Here is a 17,500-nt window from a genome sequence, read left to right as displayed (position 1 = left end):
GGAGCTGCAGGCTTCCCTGCAAGCTTCACAGGTTGGGACACTTTCACTTCACGATCCTCATTCGTCCTCATACAACCCACATCAACCAAATAATGCGTAGTCATACAACATCAAACTTGTCTAAGTCCCTTGAGTACTAACACTATATTATGCTATTTATTACTTAGATTGTGGCGCTTTTCTGTTCATAATATTCTATATATTTGTCTATAATTCCAATAACCACAGGGCTACATCACACAATTATTCGTTTACTGGTTATTAAAAGCACATTTCTAGAGGTCTCTCTATGGGGCAAAATAAACTATTCAGCACATGCGCTGTCCAGGGCAAATAAGTGAGCAGTGCGCAGTGCGATTAGTGACAGTTCTAGAGAATTTACGACACTGCAGTTCCTCGCCTGCGTAAAACAGCACCCCGTCGCTGTCCCTCTGTCCTCTAAATGACAAATAATCTGCAGTGTCCCGATCAAGTATCTATAAAAACCCATATCCCCTTTGCATTGCATTTAGACGTTAACGTTATTATGAGTACTGAAAGTCGAGTCTGGGCTTTTGCGCGCGCGCGTTAGAGAGAGAGAGGGGAGATAGAGAGAGATAGATAGATAGAGAGAGAGAGCGTGACCGGGGGGGAGGGGGGGGGGGGCGCTTGTTGGGGTGTCAGAGCTCTGCTGGAAGATGCGGAGAAACAGTAGCGCAGAATTTAGGTGTGGCCCCACTAGGATGGGGGACAGGGTCAACTTTGTAAAGCAGAACTCGAGTGTCCTTGTTACACTTGACCTGTTTCCCCCCCTATTCCCTGTATCTAGAGACACATTTTGCAGGATTTAGTTGAAAGTTTGTCGTTAATGCTATTAAGTAGGTAATATTTCCAGGAATTTTGAATCATGATTAAAAAAACATTTGATTTTAGATGATATAGCCTATACTATAACTATGATTAAGTGCCATTGTGAGATAATTGCCTGTTTTATTTAAACAAACGAAACTAAAATAAAACAATAAACTTTTTTGGCTTCAGTAATCACTTTAAATTGACATTTTGAGGAATTTAATTTCTCATATCCCTACAGGTCATATATCAATCAAGATATCAATCAAGCTATGGGATTCATTTCCTGAATAATTGTATTATTTGAGAACACACATTCCTGAGTGTGACTTTATCTAAGCATGCCATCAATTCGTTTGGACCAATTGGTTGTTTCACTCAAGGTTATTTGAAATTGATAAAACAACAGCAGCTTGATAAAACAACTTTGCATTTAGAATGCAATATCATTAATTTAAACTGTAAACTCCAAATATCAGGACTATATCTCGTGGTTCTTCACTTTAGCAAGGCATGTAGCAACATTCAATAAATCAATCCTGTGAATACTCATTATTGGAAAGAGCATTAAGAGTATATTTCTCCAGGGCATCTGTTTTGCTCGGTGGGAAATATAGTTGCCATGTAGGCGATAGATACCTAGCGTAGCTCTCACTTGCACACAGAGCCCTGACTCAGCAGTAGATTCATCAGCCCTCAGCATTCTACCTGACTGGCTGCAGAATGTCAGCACACGATGGAGAACCTGCTGCCTTATCAAATTAATAACAAAATAACACAATTAATTTCATTTTTAGTAAATGATAACTATATTTGACTCATATCAAACATTGTAATTGCTGACAAAATCATGCAATTCTCTGGAACCTGGTTTTAATCCTTCAAAATAACTCACCATCCTGTACCTTCCTTTCCTGTACTCCTGTACTCTCTCTCTCTCTCTCTCTCTCTCTCTCTCTGTGCCATTGGCTCCAGGTGTCTGTTGAGATGGATGTGAGCAAACCGGATCTGGCTGTGGCACTGAAAGACATCCGGGCTCAGTACGAGGCCCTGTCTGCCAAGAACCAGAACCAGGCCGAGGAATGGTACCACTCCAAGTTTGCCAGCGTGACCGAAGCCGCCGCCCGCAACACGGACGCCATGAAGCACGCCAAGGATGAGCTGAGCGAATACCGCAGGCAGGTGCAGGCCCGCACCCTGGAGATTGAGGCCCTCAGGGGCCACAACGAGGCCCTGGAGAGGCAGATGGCCGAGATGGAAGACCGCCACAGCAACGAGATGGGAGAGATGCAGGTACAGTGAAGGACTGGGTGGTACAGTATTAGTGGTGACACAGTGGACAGCATTAGAACATTCTAGCACACCAACACCAGCAAAGTGTGCAGTGCTCTAAGCAGCAGGCACATCATAGAGTCCATGTGTGAGACGACATGCAAGTGCACGGTACCACATACGGGTTGGATGGGTACAAACGAAATGGTGTGCGAATAAATAAAGTGATCTGTTTAAGCGACGCCGCGTCTCTCTATCTGTGTGTGTCTACAGGACACCATCCAGCAGCTGGAGTCTGCCCTGCGCAGCACCAAGGGAGAGATGTCACGCCACCTGCGGGAGTACCAGGACCTGCTGAACGTCAAGATGGCCCTGGACATTGAGATCGCTGCCTACAGGTCAGTCTCCACCAGCTCTGAGTCGGACCACTCGGCGAGCATAGAGTTGACCAATGTCTGATGGCTTAGCAGGCTATTTAAAGGATTTAAATAGTAGTTTTATGTGATTGATCGACATCCATGAAAGTTATACATATTTTTTTTTTTTAACATTGGAATAACATTGGAAAAACATTGGAAAAACATTGGAAAAACATTGGAAAAACATTGGAAAAATAGACAAGAACTGCATTTATTTAACGTCTTCTTGTTGAGTCAGCGCAATGGGGCATAGATAGACCACCATATTCTGCTTTGCTGGCAAAACAGATGCATGTAAATTTACTCTCTGTCTCTGTCCCCCCCCTGTTATCTCCCCACCTCCCTCTGTCTCCATCTCCTGCACACAGGAAGCTTCTGGAAGGTGAGGAGTGTCGCCTGAGCACTGTGGGCGGGGCTCTCATGCAGTCTGGCTACTCCGGCGGCCTGCAGTCTGGCTACTCCAGCGGCCTGCAGTCTGGCTACTCCGGCGGCCTGCATTCTAGCTACTCCTACCCATCCAGCCGCTCCTACACCCTAGGCGCCTCCGCCCCCTACAGGAAGTCTGGAGCAAAACCAGAGGAGCCCGAGGAGGAGGAAGAGGAGGAGGAGGAGGAGAAGGAGGAAGAGGAGAATGAGGAGGAGGGAGATGAGGCAGAGGAGGCAGAGGAGGGAGAGGAGGGAGATGATCAGGAAGAGGGAGAGGGAGAGGGAGATGAGGAGGAAGAGGAGGAAGAGGAGGAGGAAGAACAAAAGGGAAAAGGGAAGGATGAGAAGGATGAGAAGGATGTGAAGAAGGGTGGTGCTGCTGTCAAGAGCAGCAAGAGCTAAACAGCTGGCGTCATCAAATGTCTTTCTCATCGCTGCAGTCCACTTATTCATTCATATGGATCCTGTCCCTTCCCTTCACGCCATCTCCCTGTCACCAGGATATGCACACATACTGTAAAATACACACATAACCACACACACACACACACACACACGCACGTACACGCGCACGCACACACACACACACACACACACACACACACACACACACACACACACACACGCACACACTAACTCAGACCCTCCAGATGCCTCACACCGGCACCTTCTCTTTAGCTTCTGTGTGCCTCACATGTGAGCCAGATGATACACACCAGGAACCAGAGAGAAGCCGCTCCATGTTAGCTTGCCAGTCTGAAAGGTGATGCCTTAAAGCAGGTTGATGTCAGGTGAGGGATCGCAGCACCCAGCAAAGCCCTGTTTAAATGTGCCATCAATAATATTTTAGGCTTACTGAAGTTAAGAGCAATTGTAAGATGCTGGAGTAATAATTGTGGTAGCACGGACTTCTACATGCACATGTCTGGAGCATACAAACCAATTGTACCAGTCCAACTTTTACGGTGCTATTTGGTTTCTACATATAAAGTTGGGAAAGTACTGTAATAAGGAATTTTACTCTAGAATGTGCTCTAAAACCTACCAATGAATGTTAGTGTGTGATAGAAGGAAATCTAGACCTTTCACTTAGAGTCAATAGCCTATTGTTGAGCTGCAGATCAAACAACACATATCTTGTGAGAGGTGAATGCTCCACACCCTTCTCTCCTTCATTCACCCATTTTCTTTCCCATCCATCCATCCCTGAGTAAGCATTATCCTTCACCCCCACCCCCCTTCACTCTGTCATTGCAACTGTCATAGCACGGCAAAAATGGCAACCTGGAAATTAGAAAAATGTACAATTTTATTGGGAGGGGTCTATTTTATGTGGCGGCAGGAGATAAGTGCATTGTGCAGCGGCTCTAATGAAAGGGGCACCCGGAGGAATATTAAAATATCGAGTTTAAAGATGCTGCTATATATCACATTATACTATTTTTTGGTTTGAAGTATGAATATGACCTCTTGATTGATTCATTTGTCACTTGATATCTCCCCCCGTCCTTCAGCCAGGTAACTCACCCAAAACCCTGTTAGTCTGTCCCCCTCCTCCTAAACTGAGATACTGTAAGCCTGGTTTGTGCTGGTAACGAGTGCTTTCATTGTCTTGTCTCTGGGCAGTAGGGTGGCTGTTTGGCCTGCTGGCCTTTCCCTGAGGGGGTCTGTAGCAGACAGGGGAGAGGCTGCGTCAGGCAGCTGGCGCTGACAGAGACAGCACTCCACTCTGACTGCGGGTGGCAGCCAGCCAGGCCACACGCCACCAGGGTCAAGGTCAAGTGGTGCGTCGGCACAGATAAGGGCTATTATCACCATCCAACCCCCCCACCCCCACCCCCCACCCCGCCCGCTCACTGCTCTGCAGTCTGCGACGGGGTCTCGGTGGCGGCACGAACCCAGCAGTGACCTGCAGGAGAGGGCCCAGCATGGACGAACGTAGTGTAGCATAGGAGGGGATAGAAGGACACTGCAGAATGTATGTATATAAAGAGAGGAAACAGAACGAGGGGAAGCTGGTACTGCGCTGGAGTAATGTTGTCAAGTTAACAAATGTGAATGAGAATAGAGGACATTTTTCCTAAGCATTTGGCCAGTGAATAGGATCCTGTAGTAAAATGACCTGACTTCTCACAACTCTTTGTAAACTTGCTAAAATATTCCAGGTAGATAGCTGATATTATATAGATATGTAGACTGATATTCGAGACTTGTAGCACACTGTGGATGGTTATATCTCTTATTTATTTTCCATATTTTTCTCCTTTACATTGAGAAATGAATCAATCGACAGGTATTGACTGCATGGCCTGATACTGGGTGCTTGATAATTGGGGATGGGATAGATTTGCTTGTTGAGTGTTGAAAAAAATAAAATTGCCTTAACCATGATCACAACTATAAGAGTTCTTCTTACTTGCACTTCACATGTTTCCGAGGTGGTTCAGGAGTCCCGACACTTTACAGACCGTTCTGCTATTCTACTGTGACTGTATGTGCTGCTATCTCATGCAGTGATATTCCTCCTAAAGCCAAATAAATACATTTATTAACCAAACCCTCACAGTCGTTGCCTGTTATTGTCCAATGTAATGGAAGATACAAGGAAAGGCATCAGGATAGGTTTTAAAACCACGCCTCTGAGGCCTGAAATCACTGCCATTACTTCCCATTACCCTGTCGGTGGATAGGTTTATACCCAATGATTAGTAAACATGACAGAGAAATGGAAAACGGCTCACAGGGGAAGTGATTAATCAGTGGTTATTGATTTTCCCATCCAGTGACAATTGATATTCTACAAACAACCATTGCACTGACAGCTGCTTAAATGGGCTGGTCCAACTTCTGTGGCTATTCGTGGGAAACACACGATAAAATCTCACTTGAACAACTGGAAGCTCGTCGTCACTGTAAATGAGGGAAACCTCGGTGCCTCATGAGTAAATAAAATAAAGGTTTGAAATGAAAATGAAATTAATTATTATGAATTACAATGTAAATAACACATTCCAAAAGAGGAGAAGGGAAAGTCCTACCGTTGGTGTAATCTATTGGACATGGGGTGCCTATCTCCTCCTCTCTGCTGTGAGACCCAGAGGTGAGGGATGAGAGGGGGGTAGATGGATGACAGTTTCCAAGTGGGCCACCGCTGCAGCTGTCAACAGCCAGGACTTCATCACCACCTAGACTGCTGTTTGTTTCCCTGCACAGACACTCTGGAAGCCTGGGTGGACAAAACAGCATCAGCACTGTGACTAAAAGTCACCATCAGCACTCACAAGCAATCAATAGAAACACAAAACAACAAGATAAGGCCAGCAGAGGCAAACACTCGACTTGTGAGATGAAAGTCAACATGTGTGGAGACTGAGAGGAAAATCTTATTATGATGTACTGCTATCAGTAGAAAGATTAAATTCCTCAAGCTGTGAGTGTGTGTGTGTGTGTGTGTGTATTTGTGTGTGTGTGTGTGTGTGTGTGTGTGCGTGTGTGTTTGTGGGTGTGTGTGTGTGTGTGTGTGTGTGTGTACGTGTGAGTGTGTGTGAGTGTGTGTGTGTGTGTGTGTGTGTGTGAGTGTGTATGTGTGGATGTGTCTGAGATTGAGTGTGCGTGTGTGTGTGTGCGTGTGTGTGTGTGAGTGAGTGAGTGAGTGAGTGAGTGTGTGTGTATGTGTGTGTGTGTGGGTGTGTGATTGAGTGTGCGGGTGTGAGCAACAAGCAGGATTACATTTATGCGTGTGTGTGCTTGTGCATGCATGAAACTAGTGTATGTGTATCCGAGTGTGCCCAATGACCCATAAGACACCTCACATCCGTGTGCAGGGCACAGCATGAATGATGGCATGTTCTCCCTGTGTATGGGAGGGCCAGGAGGGTGAACGAGCCGAGTCCATGGACAGATCACTCTGGGGGGCATAGCAACAGAGAGGGAGAGGGCTGTGCCGATGAGCAGAGAGATTTATTGAAAATACGAGTACAGTACGTGATCAATCCTGCAGGGCTGTGGCCAGGGCACAGGGCTGGCCTTGATTTGTCTGCCAGCCGCGTGGAGCGATATTCCGTCAAGAGATTTGTTGTTCTGGGGATGCATACGTAATTGAACTGCCCTTCTCTTGACTGCCCTCCCGAGACCTGCGGAGATAAGGTTATAAATCTAATACCCTCAGCAATCAACAGCCGCCTCGCCCTACACATACTGATGGGCCTCCTCAGGCCAGTAATTACATTTTCACTGTAAATGGTATTAAATGTTGTTTACTGGCAAACAGACTGCTTCTTTGACCTTGTGATTGTGTATCTCATGCTTATCCTCCAGTGAGATCTATTCCATAACTTCAATATGCATTGATACGTATGCATAGGCTACATATGCATAAGCCCTGTTGGAAGGTTATTTACGATCATATACAACGGTCCTTAAAAACAACAACAAATTGTGCCTTCTTGAGATATTAGTGCTCATTGCTCATGTCACAGCTAAGTACACAATGGATGTCATATGCCCATATATGGTTAGCTGTAACTTAGCGGTGACAAGAGCAATGAGCATTAATACCACAAGAGTGCCCAGTCTGTCAAAATGGACCGTTATAAATTATCGTAAATAACCTTATAACAGGGCTTATGATGATAAATACCAAACTACTTACAACCAGATTGGCAGGTTATACCCTCCTTTACAACCAGTATTGCTCCTGGGGATGTAAGCTTAATCATCCTGTAGTTTTAGGAAACATTCAGCTTTCTACAAGATCTGGCTAATAGGCCTAGAAAGCTGTTGTTTGATATCTGATTTGATATAGAAAATATTTGGTTAACTCTGCTCCCATTTGAATAAGCTGTCTTATCTTGTCTCAGCCTTGTTCTAAATTCCATTATTTCCGTTGACTTTTCATTCATCGTTTTACCTTTCACCCCCTCCTATTCTCTCTCTCTATATTTATTTCTGCTGCTCTTGCCCTGCTGCTATATTTAGCCTTCTGCATTGCAGATGTCTTGTGGAGCCCCAGCCAAAGTTTGCCCAGTCTGACATACGGAGCAGCAAGCAGCCCAGCACAGGACAGGAGCCGGACCCCTCCTCCCATATACGCATCGCAGTCTGCCGTAGCATGACTGAGCAGAGGGAGGAGACAACGGATTGCAGCAACAGTGAAGTACCTCCACACGCCACAGTAAAAACACTGCAGTCAGAATCTGAGCAGGAAGGAGGAAGGGTGATCTGTCAGTTTGATGATTGCAGCAAACGTGATCATTGATTAAACATTAAAATGGCAAATTGCAAGTAATTTTAGCAAGATTTTAAACACACAAAGGTTTATTTTTCCACGTATATATTTTTCAGATGAGTTGCTATATGAATATGTCATACAGAGCACAATCAAATAAGAAGTTACACATTTGCTTATTGTTTATTACATGCTATAAAGGCAAGCTCTGCCTCTGGCTCTGATTTATGATAGCAACGAATGTAAATGTAGACGCAGAGCTGCTTAGGGGAGGGATTGATGAAGGCCAAGTTGCTGCACACACCACTGGTTGATTTATCTCCCTCCGCGCTGTAGGGCTCTTTGACGACGCACTCATCACTATGTACCACCCCATACATGCTAGTGTGGACAGATTGCTCTAAGAGGATAAATTCAGAAATCTAATTAAACTAGAAGGGCACTCGGAGAGCACAGACTTTCGCTGATGATGCATGTTGTCAGCATGTGCAGTGACATTAGGCGCTGTTACGATGCAGTGGGGTGTTGTGATGAGTGTAGGGCCAAAGACTGACAATGAATACATAAGGGGGGTGGTCTTCAGTTCATTAGTGGGATGCGAACACAGGTGGAAACGCTGTGGAGAGACGCTGCGTGGAGACCTACTGTGAGAAGGCGTTGGATTTGAGGGAGACAACACACACACCATGGAGGACCAAGGAAGGATCATTATGTTTTGGGACTGAGCAGAGAGACTCTGGATGCAGAACACACACACACACACACACACACACACACACACACTTACACACACTTTTGGATACATTATGTATTAAACATTGCGAAGTACCCGTAGGTCTAGTCTATCTGGCAATAAAGTGAAAGAAAATTTGTGGATCTGTACCGTGATTCGGATCCACTACAAAATGTAATGGGTTCTTCCTTGGCCCATGCTACATCCCTCCACCAAGTTTCATGAAAATCGGTTAAGTAATCCTGCTGACTAACAGCCACTTCAAATTCCTAGGGATGCAGATCTCTAATGACCTGGGGCCTCACTCATAAAACACTGTGCAGAATCCATACTAAAAGTGTCCCCCCCAAAATCTGATTTATAACACCGCACACCTGCACCCAATTTCCCCTTTATAAATCACAGTCCATCTGGAAATGTGCACACGTTGATCAGCCTCGTATCCCACCCTCTACACGCCCATAACCCTTATATTGGGTGAATAAGAGCTTCTCTCATAAGTGAAATCTGACATCGCTGCTCTCTGTGCTGCCTGTCACTCACTCTGCCTGCAGTCAACAATGCATGGAGGGACAGCGGGAGAAACAGACAAACCCTATTAAAGGGCTGTTGGGCTCCGCCCATCACCCCAAAAAGAAAACTGAATAGTGAAAAGTGGATAGGGCTAGTAGACCATTAGATAAAGCTAAAATGTTGCTGAGGAACATTGAGGTTGTATTTTGTCTGCAGCACTCTTCTCCTCGTGTCTACACAGTGGAAGACCATTAAGTATTTAAATAATGTTCCCCTGTGTTGCCACAGGGACAGGGCTGAACCAGAATGTGTGGGGAGGGAGGATGAACAGACACACGCACGCACACACGCACACCGACCGACGCACACGCACGGACGCCCCCCCCCCCCCACACACAGCAAGCAGTTAATATTCAGAATGTGGCCATTTGCTGCCACCTAGTGTTAAAAATCAAGATTACAATTCCATGAAAGGGCATCTAATACAGTAGTAGTGTAGCCTTAGACTATTGCATGTAACCTATGCACAGGAATTCTGAACAGTAGCCTATTAAAGCACAGGCATATTGAATGCTGAATATGGATTCTCCTCTGCCCCTCTTCATATCGTCTGGTGTAATCATGAATCAAAGGAGAAGGGTCTACGCATTATATAATACTAGGTTTTGCATTTTTAATGTTCCGCGCGAATTAAAAGCAACGTTATAACAAGTTGGAAAAAAAACGACACAGAATCCAATTTAGATTTTGCAACGTTGTGAACGCACTCCTGTCAGAGGGAGGAGCTATCGCTCCATGAGGAGGAGGAGCTTAGTAGATGGACTTGCAACGCGAAGGGAATAGATGATCGGTGGTCGATGTACGGCAGCTGCAGATTTGTTATTGTTGGTAGCTACAAGTCAACGAGAAAAGGAGTATATTGCTTGCTTAATAACATAGTGATAGTGGTTGCTTAACACAGATAACACTAGCTGTCTCAGAAACCTCAGGACCTTCTCTGTTGTCGTGGGGACAGTAGTTGAAATGACAGAGCTACGGCATCGTGGGACAGAAAACGACCTACAACAGCAACAGTCTGACGACAAGGTACGAGTCCTTCATGGACCACGACACAGTCTACTTCCTGGGATCAAACCAATCCATGGGAGTCATGTCAACACCGTAGCCTGCAACACTAAAGGCAAAGCTATCAGAATTCAGAACCACAAGTTATTGACAGGGTGAGGGTGTGATCCAGGAAATTGCCGCTTTATTCGGCCTACATGTGCAACCAGCGTTACATGGACTTGTTCAACCCCAGGGTTGAATCACTGAGCCTGGACTGGCTAGCGTTAGCGGCTACCCAGCTACCGTTAGATAACATTTGTAAAGTTAGCATAGCTAGCTAGGTAGCGTAGCTAAAACAAGAGATGTGTACCGACTACCAATTTAAATTCACAGCGATAGTTTTGTCTTTAGCCAAACTAGTTAATGGACCAATTAGACCAAGATTTCCACACTTATTTCGCTACTTGTCGGCTAGCCAGCTAAACCATCATTCACGCCGTCTGTGACGTTTGCACGGCGGATGTAAGTTAGTCAAAAAGGGGCGTGGTGACATCAGTCGCTGAGGTCAATTCTACATCCATGGGTCAATTATAGGCTCTTTGCACAAGCTCCACTACTTCCTGAAATTCTACAGGTATATTTATTTCCTGTCCTATACCATTGGATGGAAGGGATTAATCAGGTGTGATCAGGTGTGCCGCAATCCAATAGTATAGGACAGGAAATAAGGATGCTTGTAGAATTTCAGGAAGTAGTGGAGCTTGTGCAAAGAGCCAATAAGCAGTTGTCTCAGCTGCCTGCCACAAACAATGCAGGCAGTCATCAGATACGTTTAACTTACCAGCTTTTCCAGCTAGCTGGTGTCATGAGACATGTTCAAGTCATGTATTGAGTTTGGAGATGAATCAGCCAACACATCCTAACCTCTGCTGCTGGGGTTTGTTTTCTCTGGTCGTTCGCCAGATCACTGGATCCTCTGTGGGAGTTATTAGATTTTCATTGGTCTCCAAGTTATGCTGAATCTCCCTTCCTAACTCAAGATTCATTCTTGCTTGAAAGAGTTGTCAATGCATTGAATAATCTTGGTTCTCTTGATCCATACTGTCACTTCCAATCAAGCTTGGGATGCTTAGAGAAAGCCCATTTGTCTGCATTTGAGACAGCTGCCTGGGGCTGAGTTCAGTCAACACTGCAGGAGAGCTGCTCCAGGCTGGACTTTCCATAGGAAACAAACAAAGCATGATTCTGTGGCTGTGCCCACTCACTCTCTCTGAGCGCCCAAGTCTTTCCCTAATCTAGCCCTTTATTAGACACTGGGAGATCCATCACTTCATTGCTCGTAATGATGGAAATGTCCTACAGAAGTACAGCTTATCCCTATGTTTGCATGTATCTGTGATATCCAATTGGTTCAAGGTTGTGGTTGTCTGTTAGCGAGGGTTAAAGAGGCCAACGTCTCGAGAAATGAACAACATTATCATAGACAAAAATAGAGGCGAGCAAATGCTACTCTCTTCCTTCCAGGAAGTAGGAACAGGGTTTCTGGAGGAGCAGAAGCGTTGTTTATGTGTAAGGAGGGGCTATTTTTAACTCGGGCATCCTGAGTGACGGGATATGGTCTCCATGGAAACCCCAGAGCCTGGAGCTTCCATCAGTGTGGTAGCCGATGTGCGTGCGTGTGTGTTAATGTATTCTGTTTGTATGTGTTCTGTGTGTGTTTGTGTCAAGAGGTCCCAACTGTGGCCTTGCTAGGTTAAGGTATAATTTAGTTCTCACTAGGGGGCGGAGCAGTGGGTTGAGAGAAAGCATAGGCAGTGGGCACCATGGTGACTTCATCAGACAGCCTGTAATGTCTGTCCTCTGGTGATGACGCACATCGTTGGCTGTTGCCATGGAGAAGCAGTTGAGATTCAAGCCGTTTTAACGGCATGGAAACAAGCTGATAGAAGACATCAGAGTGGAATGCACATTAATGGACACTATTAGTGCAGGTATTATATGACATGACCCCACACAAATTGTAACAAACAAACTCTTTCAACTGTTCAAGTCTGATACATGTCATTTATAACATATCAAATGTCTTAAGGAATCCAGGAATGAAAAAAATTTCACCTCAAACAATGAGCTGTGGATTAACAAGCAGGGTTCAAAACTGCGACCGAATTGGTCACATTTGAGTCCTTTTTTTTGTGTAATGTGATATAAAATTTGAATGGGTTGCACTGGGTTGCATGGGTGCCAGTAACAAAAATTGTCTACAATTCGATTATAAAAATAGATGGCAACAAATTTCATCATTGATTCATTGGGTCTGTTTTATATTGTATTTGAAACTGTTTGAGTACTAATTTTCTGTCCTATCGCTGCGCTCTCACCCTCTCTTCTACTCCCCCGATGGGTCTCTGACAGCCAGGCCGGTTGACACATGCATCGCTGAAGTGAGCAGGGATGTGCATCTGCAGTGTCAGAACAGTTGGTGTGACCAAATGATGTGCTGGTGCACCAACTAAACAAGTTGGTAGCACCAGTACCACCAGTGGGAAATGTTAGTTTTGAGCCCTGACAAGGACATCAAGCCCTATTCAACAGAAAGAAGAGGGCCTTCATGGCAAAAGACTGGGAGGAGGGCAGGTCAGTCCAGAAGGAGCTGTGGGAGGAGGCCAGGTCAGTCCAGAAGGAGCTGTGGGAGGAGGCCAGGTCAGTCCAGAAGGAGCTGTGGGAGGAGACCAGGTCAGTCCAGAAGGAGCTGTGGGAGGAGGCCAGGTCAGTCCAGAAGGAGCTGTGGGAGGAGGCCAGGTCAGTCCAGAAGGAGCTGTGGGAGGAGACCAGGTCAGTCCAGAAGGAGCTGTGGGAGGAGACCAGGTCAGTCCAGAAGGAGCTGTGGGAGGAGACCAGGTCAGTCCAGAAGGAGCTGTGGGAGGAGACCAGGTCAGTCCAGAAGGAGCTGTGGGAGGAGGCCAGGTCAGTCCAGAAGGAGCTGTGGGAGGAGGCCAGGTCAGTCCAGAAGGAGCTGTGGGAGGAGGCCAGGTCAGTCCAGAAGGAGCTGTGGGAGGAGACCAGGTCAGTCCAGAAGGAGCTGTGGGAGGAGACCAGGTCAGTCCAGAAGGAGCTGTGGGAGGAGACCAGGTCAGTCCAGAAGGAGCTGTGGGAGGAGACCAGGTCAGTCCAGAAGGAGCTGTGGGAGGAGGCCAGGTCAGTCCAGAAGTGAGCTGTGGGAGGAGGCTAGGTCAGTCCAGAAAGAGCTGAGGAGTGAGCTGAGGAGGGCCAAGGACACGTCCAGAAAGAGGCTGGCGGGCTGCAAGCTGGAGCAGAACAATGCCAAGGAGGTGTGGGATGGGAGGAAAACAAATCACTGGACAAAGTCAGTCAGGTCCACCTGTGGGGTAGACCAGGAGTGTGCTAACGAGCTAAACCCGTTTTTCAATAGTTCTGACTCAGCCACACCAGGGTGAGGCCAGGGTAACCCGAAATATAATGCAGGAAATATAATTTTTGTAGTCACATGTTTTGTAAATATTGTTAATATTTATTTACCCAAGCTATCTAGGTCTACTAATTTTATTTCAGCTCAGTGTAGAGAAATGCACCGATACTAACAAACATGGATACAGTACTGTATCTATGCCAACAAACGCCTTACTGCACGCATCTGTTGACACCATGTATCCGTAACATGCCCGCCCTGCGTCAACACTAATAGTTTCACTAGGGCTACCACCCCCCCTGAAAAAAATCCAGTGAGAAACACTGCATCCAATTAATTCATCACAACAAGCCAGATGAGAAGGAGATTTTCCAGTCTCCGGATCAACAAAGCAGCAGGCCCAGATAACATCAACTCCAGGAGTGTGCCAGACAGCTTGCTGGAGTGTTCCAGCACCTTTTCCACTGCTCCTCGAGGCTAAAGAATGTAACACAGCTGTAGAAGATCTCCTGCATCGTTCCAGTGCCCAAAGAAGGACTACAGGCCAGTGGCACTGATGTCACATGTCATGAAGGTCTTTGAGAGACTGTTACTGCAGCACCTGAGTGACTCCCTGGATCCCCTGCAGTTTGCGTAGGCCTACCAGGCCCGAATCAGCGTGGATGATGCCATCATCTACCTGCTTCACAGAGCTGACTTGCACCTGGAGAGGCTGGGAAGCACAGTGAGTGTCATGTTCTTTCCAGTGCTGTGACTTTTCCAGTGCCTTTGACACTATCTGGATTTCCGGTGGAGCAGGAGGCCTCCAACCCCTATTACCACCCAGGGGGAGGAAATATGAGATGATGGACTCGTAGTGCACTTGAACAAAAACTGGACTGGACAGACAACACCGAGGCCCTCTATAGGAAAGACAGAGCAGACTGGTCTTTTTTAGGAGGCTCAGGTCCTTCGACGTAGTAGCAAGCTGCTGCAGACGCTCTATCAGTCTGTGGTAGCCAGCACTCTGGTCTTTGCCGTGACCTGCTGGGGAGGTAACATCAGAACTGGGGAGACCAGCAAGCTGGTGAGGAGGGCCAGCTCTGTTGTGGGGCAAAAAACTGGACTGTCTGGAGGTAGTGGTCGAGAGGAGGATGAGGAACAAACTGAAGGTCATCCTGGACAACCCCTCCTATCCCTTCCACAAGGAGCTGTGGCTGATGGGGAGACCCTTCAGCCACAGGCTCATCCCGCCCAAGTGTAAGACAGCGGTTCAGCGTTCCTTTGTGCCAGCAGCCATCACACTATATAACAACAGCGCCAAAACAATAGGATTAGCCGCCGCAGAAAGTTTAAAAAAATTTAACTTTTGCGAATGTCGCCACGCGGCGAATCCTGGCCGCCGAGTTCGGCGATTTGCGCCACCTGTGCCACCCAGTTGGCGCGAATTGTATTGACTTTCTATGTAAACTCGCCGCGCTGCAGGAAAAATTCGCGCCCGGTGTGAACACAGCATAACAGCTGAACCTAGCATGTTGTCTTATTGCCTTCCTCTCTCTATCTCTCTTCCTGCAGGGTTGCGAAAATGAGTTGAAAGCAGACAAGGAGGGGGGGTCCGACAGCGAGTCCAAGCCGGACTCAGGGTCCCCAGAGGCGCGGGTCCCAGCTGACGACACCCCTGTGGTTCTCAACAAGGCCCTGTCCGGACTGTCGTCACGGTAACTACGGCCAGCCCCAAGTTTGGACACCGTACTAAAATTGGGATATTATTCATCAATGTGGTGTTGTTAGTGAAATCGGTTGATGATTAACACAACAAGACACATTGATCATGTTCACCAGACTTATTGATCCAGGCTTAGTTCGCTATTGCTGAAGCCTCTGTCATATTGATCCTTTCAGGAATGTATTGATCATTTGGTTTGAGCTCCAATATCAGCTATTTGTTTGTGGCTTACAATATCACCTCTTACTTTGTGTGCGTGCGTGCGTGGTTGTTCTGCAGATGGAGGAACTGGTGGGTTCGAGGGATTCTGACCCTGGCCATGATCTTCTTCTTCTTCTTCATCATCTACATGGGCCCCATCGTGCTCATGATGATAGTGAGTAAACCCCCCCCTCTCCTCCCCTCTCATGATGATAGTGAATAAACCCTCTCCTCTCCTCTCCTCTCCTCTCCTCTCCTCTCCTCTCCTCTCCTCTCCTCTCCTCTCCTCTCCTCTCCTCTCCTCTCCTCTCCTCTCCTCTCCTCTCCTCTCCTCTCCTCTCCTCTCCTCTCCTCTCCTCTCCTCTCCTCTCATGATGATAGTGAGTAAACCCCCTCCTCTCCTCCCCTCTCATGATGATAGTGGGTAAACCCCCTCCTCTCCTCCTCCCCTCTCATGATGATAGTGAGTTAACCCCCTCCTCTCCTCCCCTCTCATGATGATAGTGAGTTAACCCCCTCCTCTCCCCCCTCTCATGATGATAGTGAGTCATCCCCCTCCTCTCCTCCCCTCTCATGATGATAGTGAGTAAATCCTCTCCTCTCCTCTCCTCTCCTCTCCTCTCCTCTCCTCTCCTCTCCTCTCCTCTCCTCTCCTCTCCTCTCCTCTCCTCTCCTCTCCTCTCCTCTCCTCTCCTCTCATGATTATAGTGAGTAAACCCCCTCCTCTCCTCCCCTCTCATGATGATAGTGGGTAAACCCCCTCCTCTCCTCCTCCCCTCTCATGATGATAGTGAGTTAACCCCCTCCTCTCCTCCCCTCTCATGATGATAGTGAGTTAACCCCCTCCTCTCCCCCCTCTCATGATGATAGTGAGTCATCCCCCTCCTCTCCTCCCCTCTCATGATGATAGTGAGTAAATCCTCTCCCCCCTCTCTAAGCCCCCTGCCTGTCAGCCAGTCTCTCCTAATGGACCCCAGCTCAGGGTGCAGCTCAGTGGAAATAACAGGCCTCTGTTCTGCTGGGAGAGAGAGATCACACCGAGAGAGGAGGACAAGACGACAGAGAAGGAGAGAGGGATGTGAGAGAAGAGGAGAAAGGAGAGAAAACGAGAGAGATATGAGAGGAGGAGAGAGAAGGACAGAGATAGGAGAAAAGGAGGAGAGGATAGAGCATGAGAGAGATGGTAGAGAAGAAGGGAAAGGAGATGGGAGAGAAGAGGAGAGAGGACAAAGGATAAGGTCAAAGGTCAGGCAGCTCAGGAATGCTAGTCTGGGTTATATAAATAGTTGTATGTGCTGGGGAAGTGTTGTACTGGTTTGAAATGTGCAGGATGTAGACAGTATATTTACAGTAGGCGATATGGAAAGATGTGTGAGCGTTTGTGTGTCTGTCCAGGTGCTGTGTGTGCAGATCAAATGCTTCCAGGAGATTATCACCATCGGTTACAGTGTGTACCACTCCTACCACCTACCCTGGTTCAGAACGTTGAGCTGGTGAGCCTTTACGCATGCGCACACACACACACACACACACACACACACACTGACCATATGTTTATGTCCACGTTCCAATAGTAATTATTCTCGACTGAATAGACATAACGATCTTTTACATGTTATTCCATTACAGATTTCCTGAGGTGTGTTGAGGTTTGGTTGTGGTTGGCAGTTCCCTGTGCTGATCTAGATCAAGACAATTG

The 17,500-nt window shown here is 46.9% G+C and overlaps 2 protein-coding genes across 3 annotated transcripts in view; both read left to right on the top strand.

Annotated features, from left to right (window-relative positions):
- The window catches only part of neff1 (neuronal intermediate filament family member 1), a gene marked incomplete at both ends in the record, with an annotated part of 4,309 nt that extends 959 nt beyond the window's left edge, over window positions 1-3,350 (top strand). The window contains 4 exon segments of the mRNA XM_084457446.1: window positions 1-31; window positions 1,807-2,124; window positions 2,377-2,501; window positions 2,891-3,350. The exon segment at window positions 1-31 is cut by the window's left edge and continues 732 nt beyond it. Coding sequence (XP_084313572.1) covers window positions 1-31; window positions 1,807-2,124; window positions 2,377-2,501; window positions 2,891-3,350 — 934 coding nt within the window.
- A 6,911-nt stretch (window positions 3,351-10,261) lies between these two features.
- The window catches only part of cds2 (CDP-diacylglycerol synthase (phosphatidate cytidylyltransferase) 2), a 16,048-nt gene continuing 8,809 nt past the window's right edge, over window positions 10,262-17,500 (top strand). For both annotated transcript variants that reach the window (XM_084457071.1, XM_084457070.1), the window contains exons 1-4: window positions 10,262-10,507; window positions 15,450-15,592; window positions 15,880-15,976; window positions 17,197-17,294. In XM_084457071.1, the coding sequence (XP_084313197.1) occupies window positions 10,445-10,507; window positions 15,450-15,592; window positions 15,880-15,976; window positions 17,197-17,294 (401 nt within the window). In that variant the 5' untranslated portion in view covers window positions 10,262-10,444. The remainder of the gene's footprint in view (window positions 10,508-15,449; window positions 15,593-15,879; window positions 15,977-17,196; window positions 17,295-17,500) is intronic.

This window comes from Borostomias antarcticus (genome assembly GCF_949987555.1).
Source record: "Borostomias antarcticus genome assembly, chromosome: 23".
Classification (NCBI taxonomy): Eukaryota; Metazoa; Chordata; class Actinopteri; order Stomiiformes; family Stomiidae; genus Borostomias; species Borostomias antarcticus.
The sequence above is the reverse complement of the archived record's forward strand: the minus strand, read 5'-3'. Positions and strand labels throughout refer to the sequence as shown.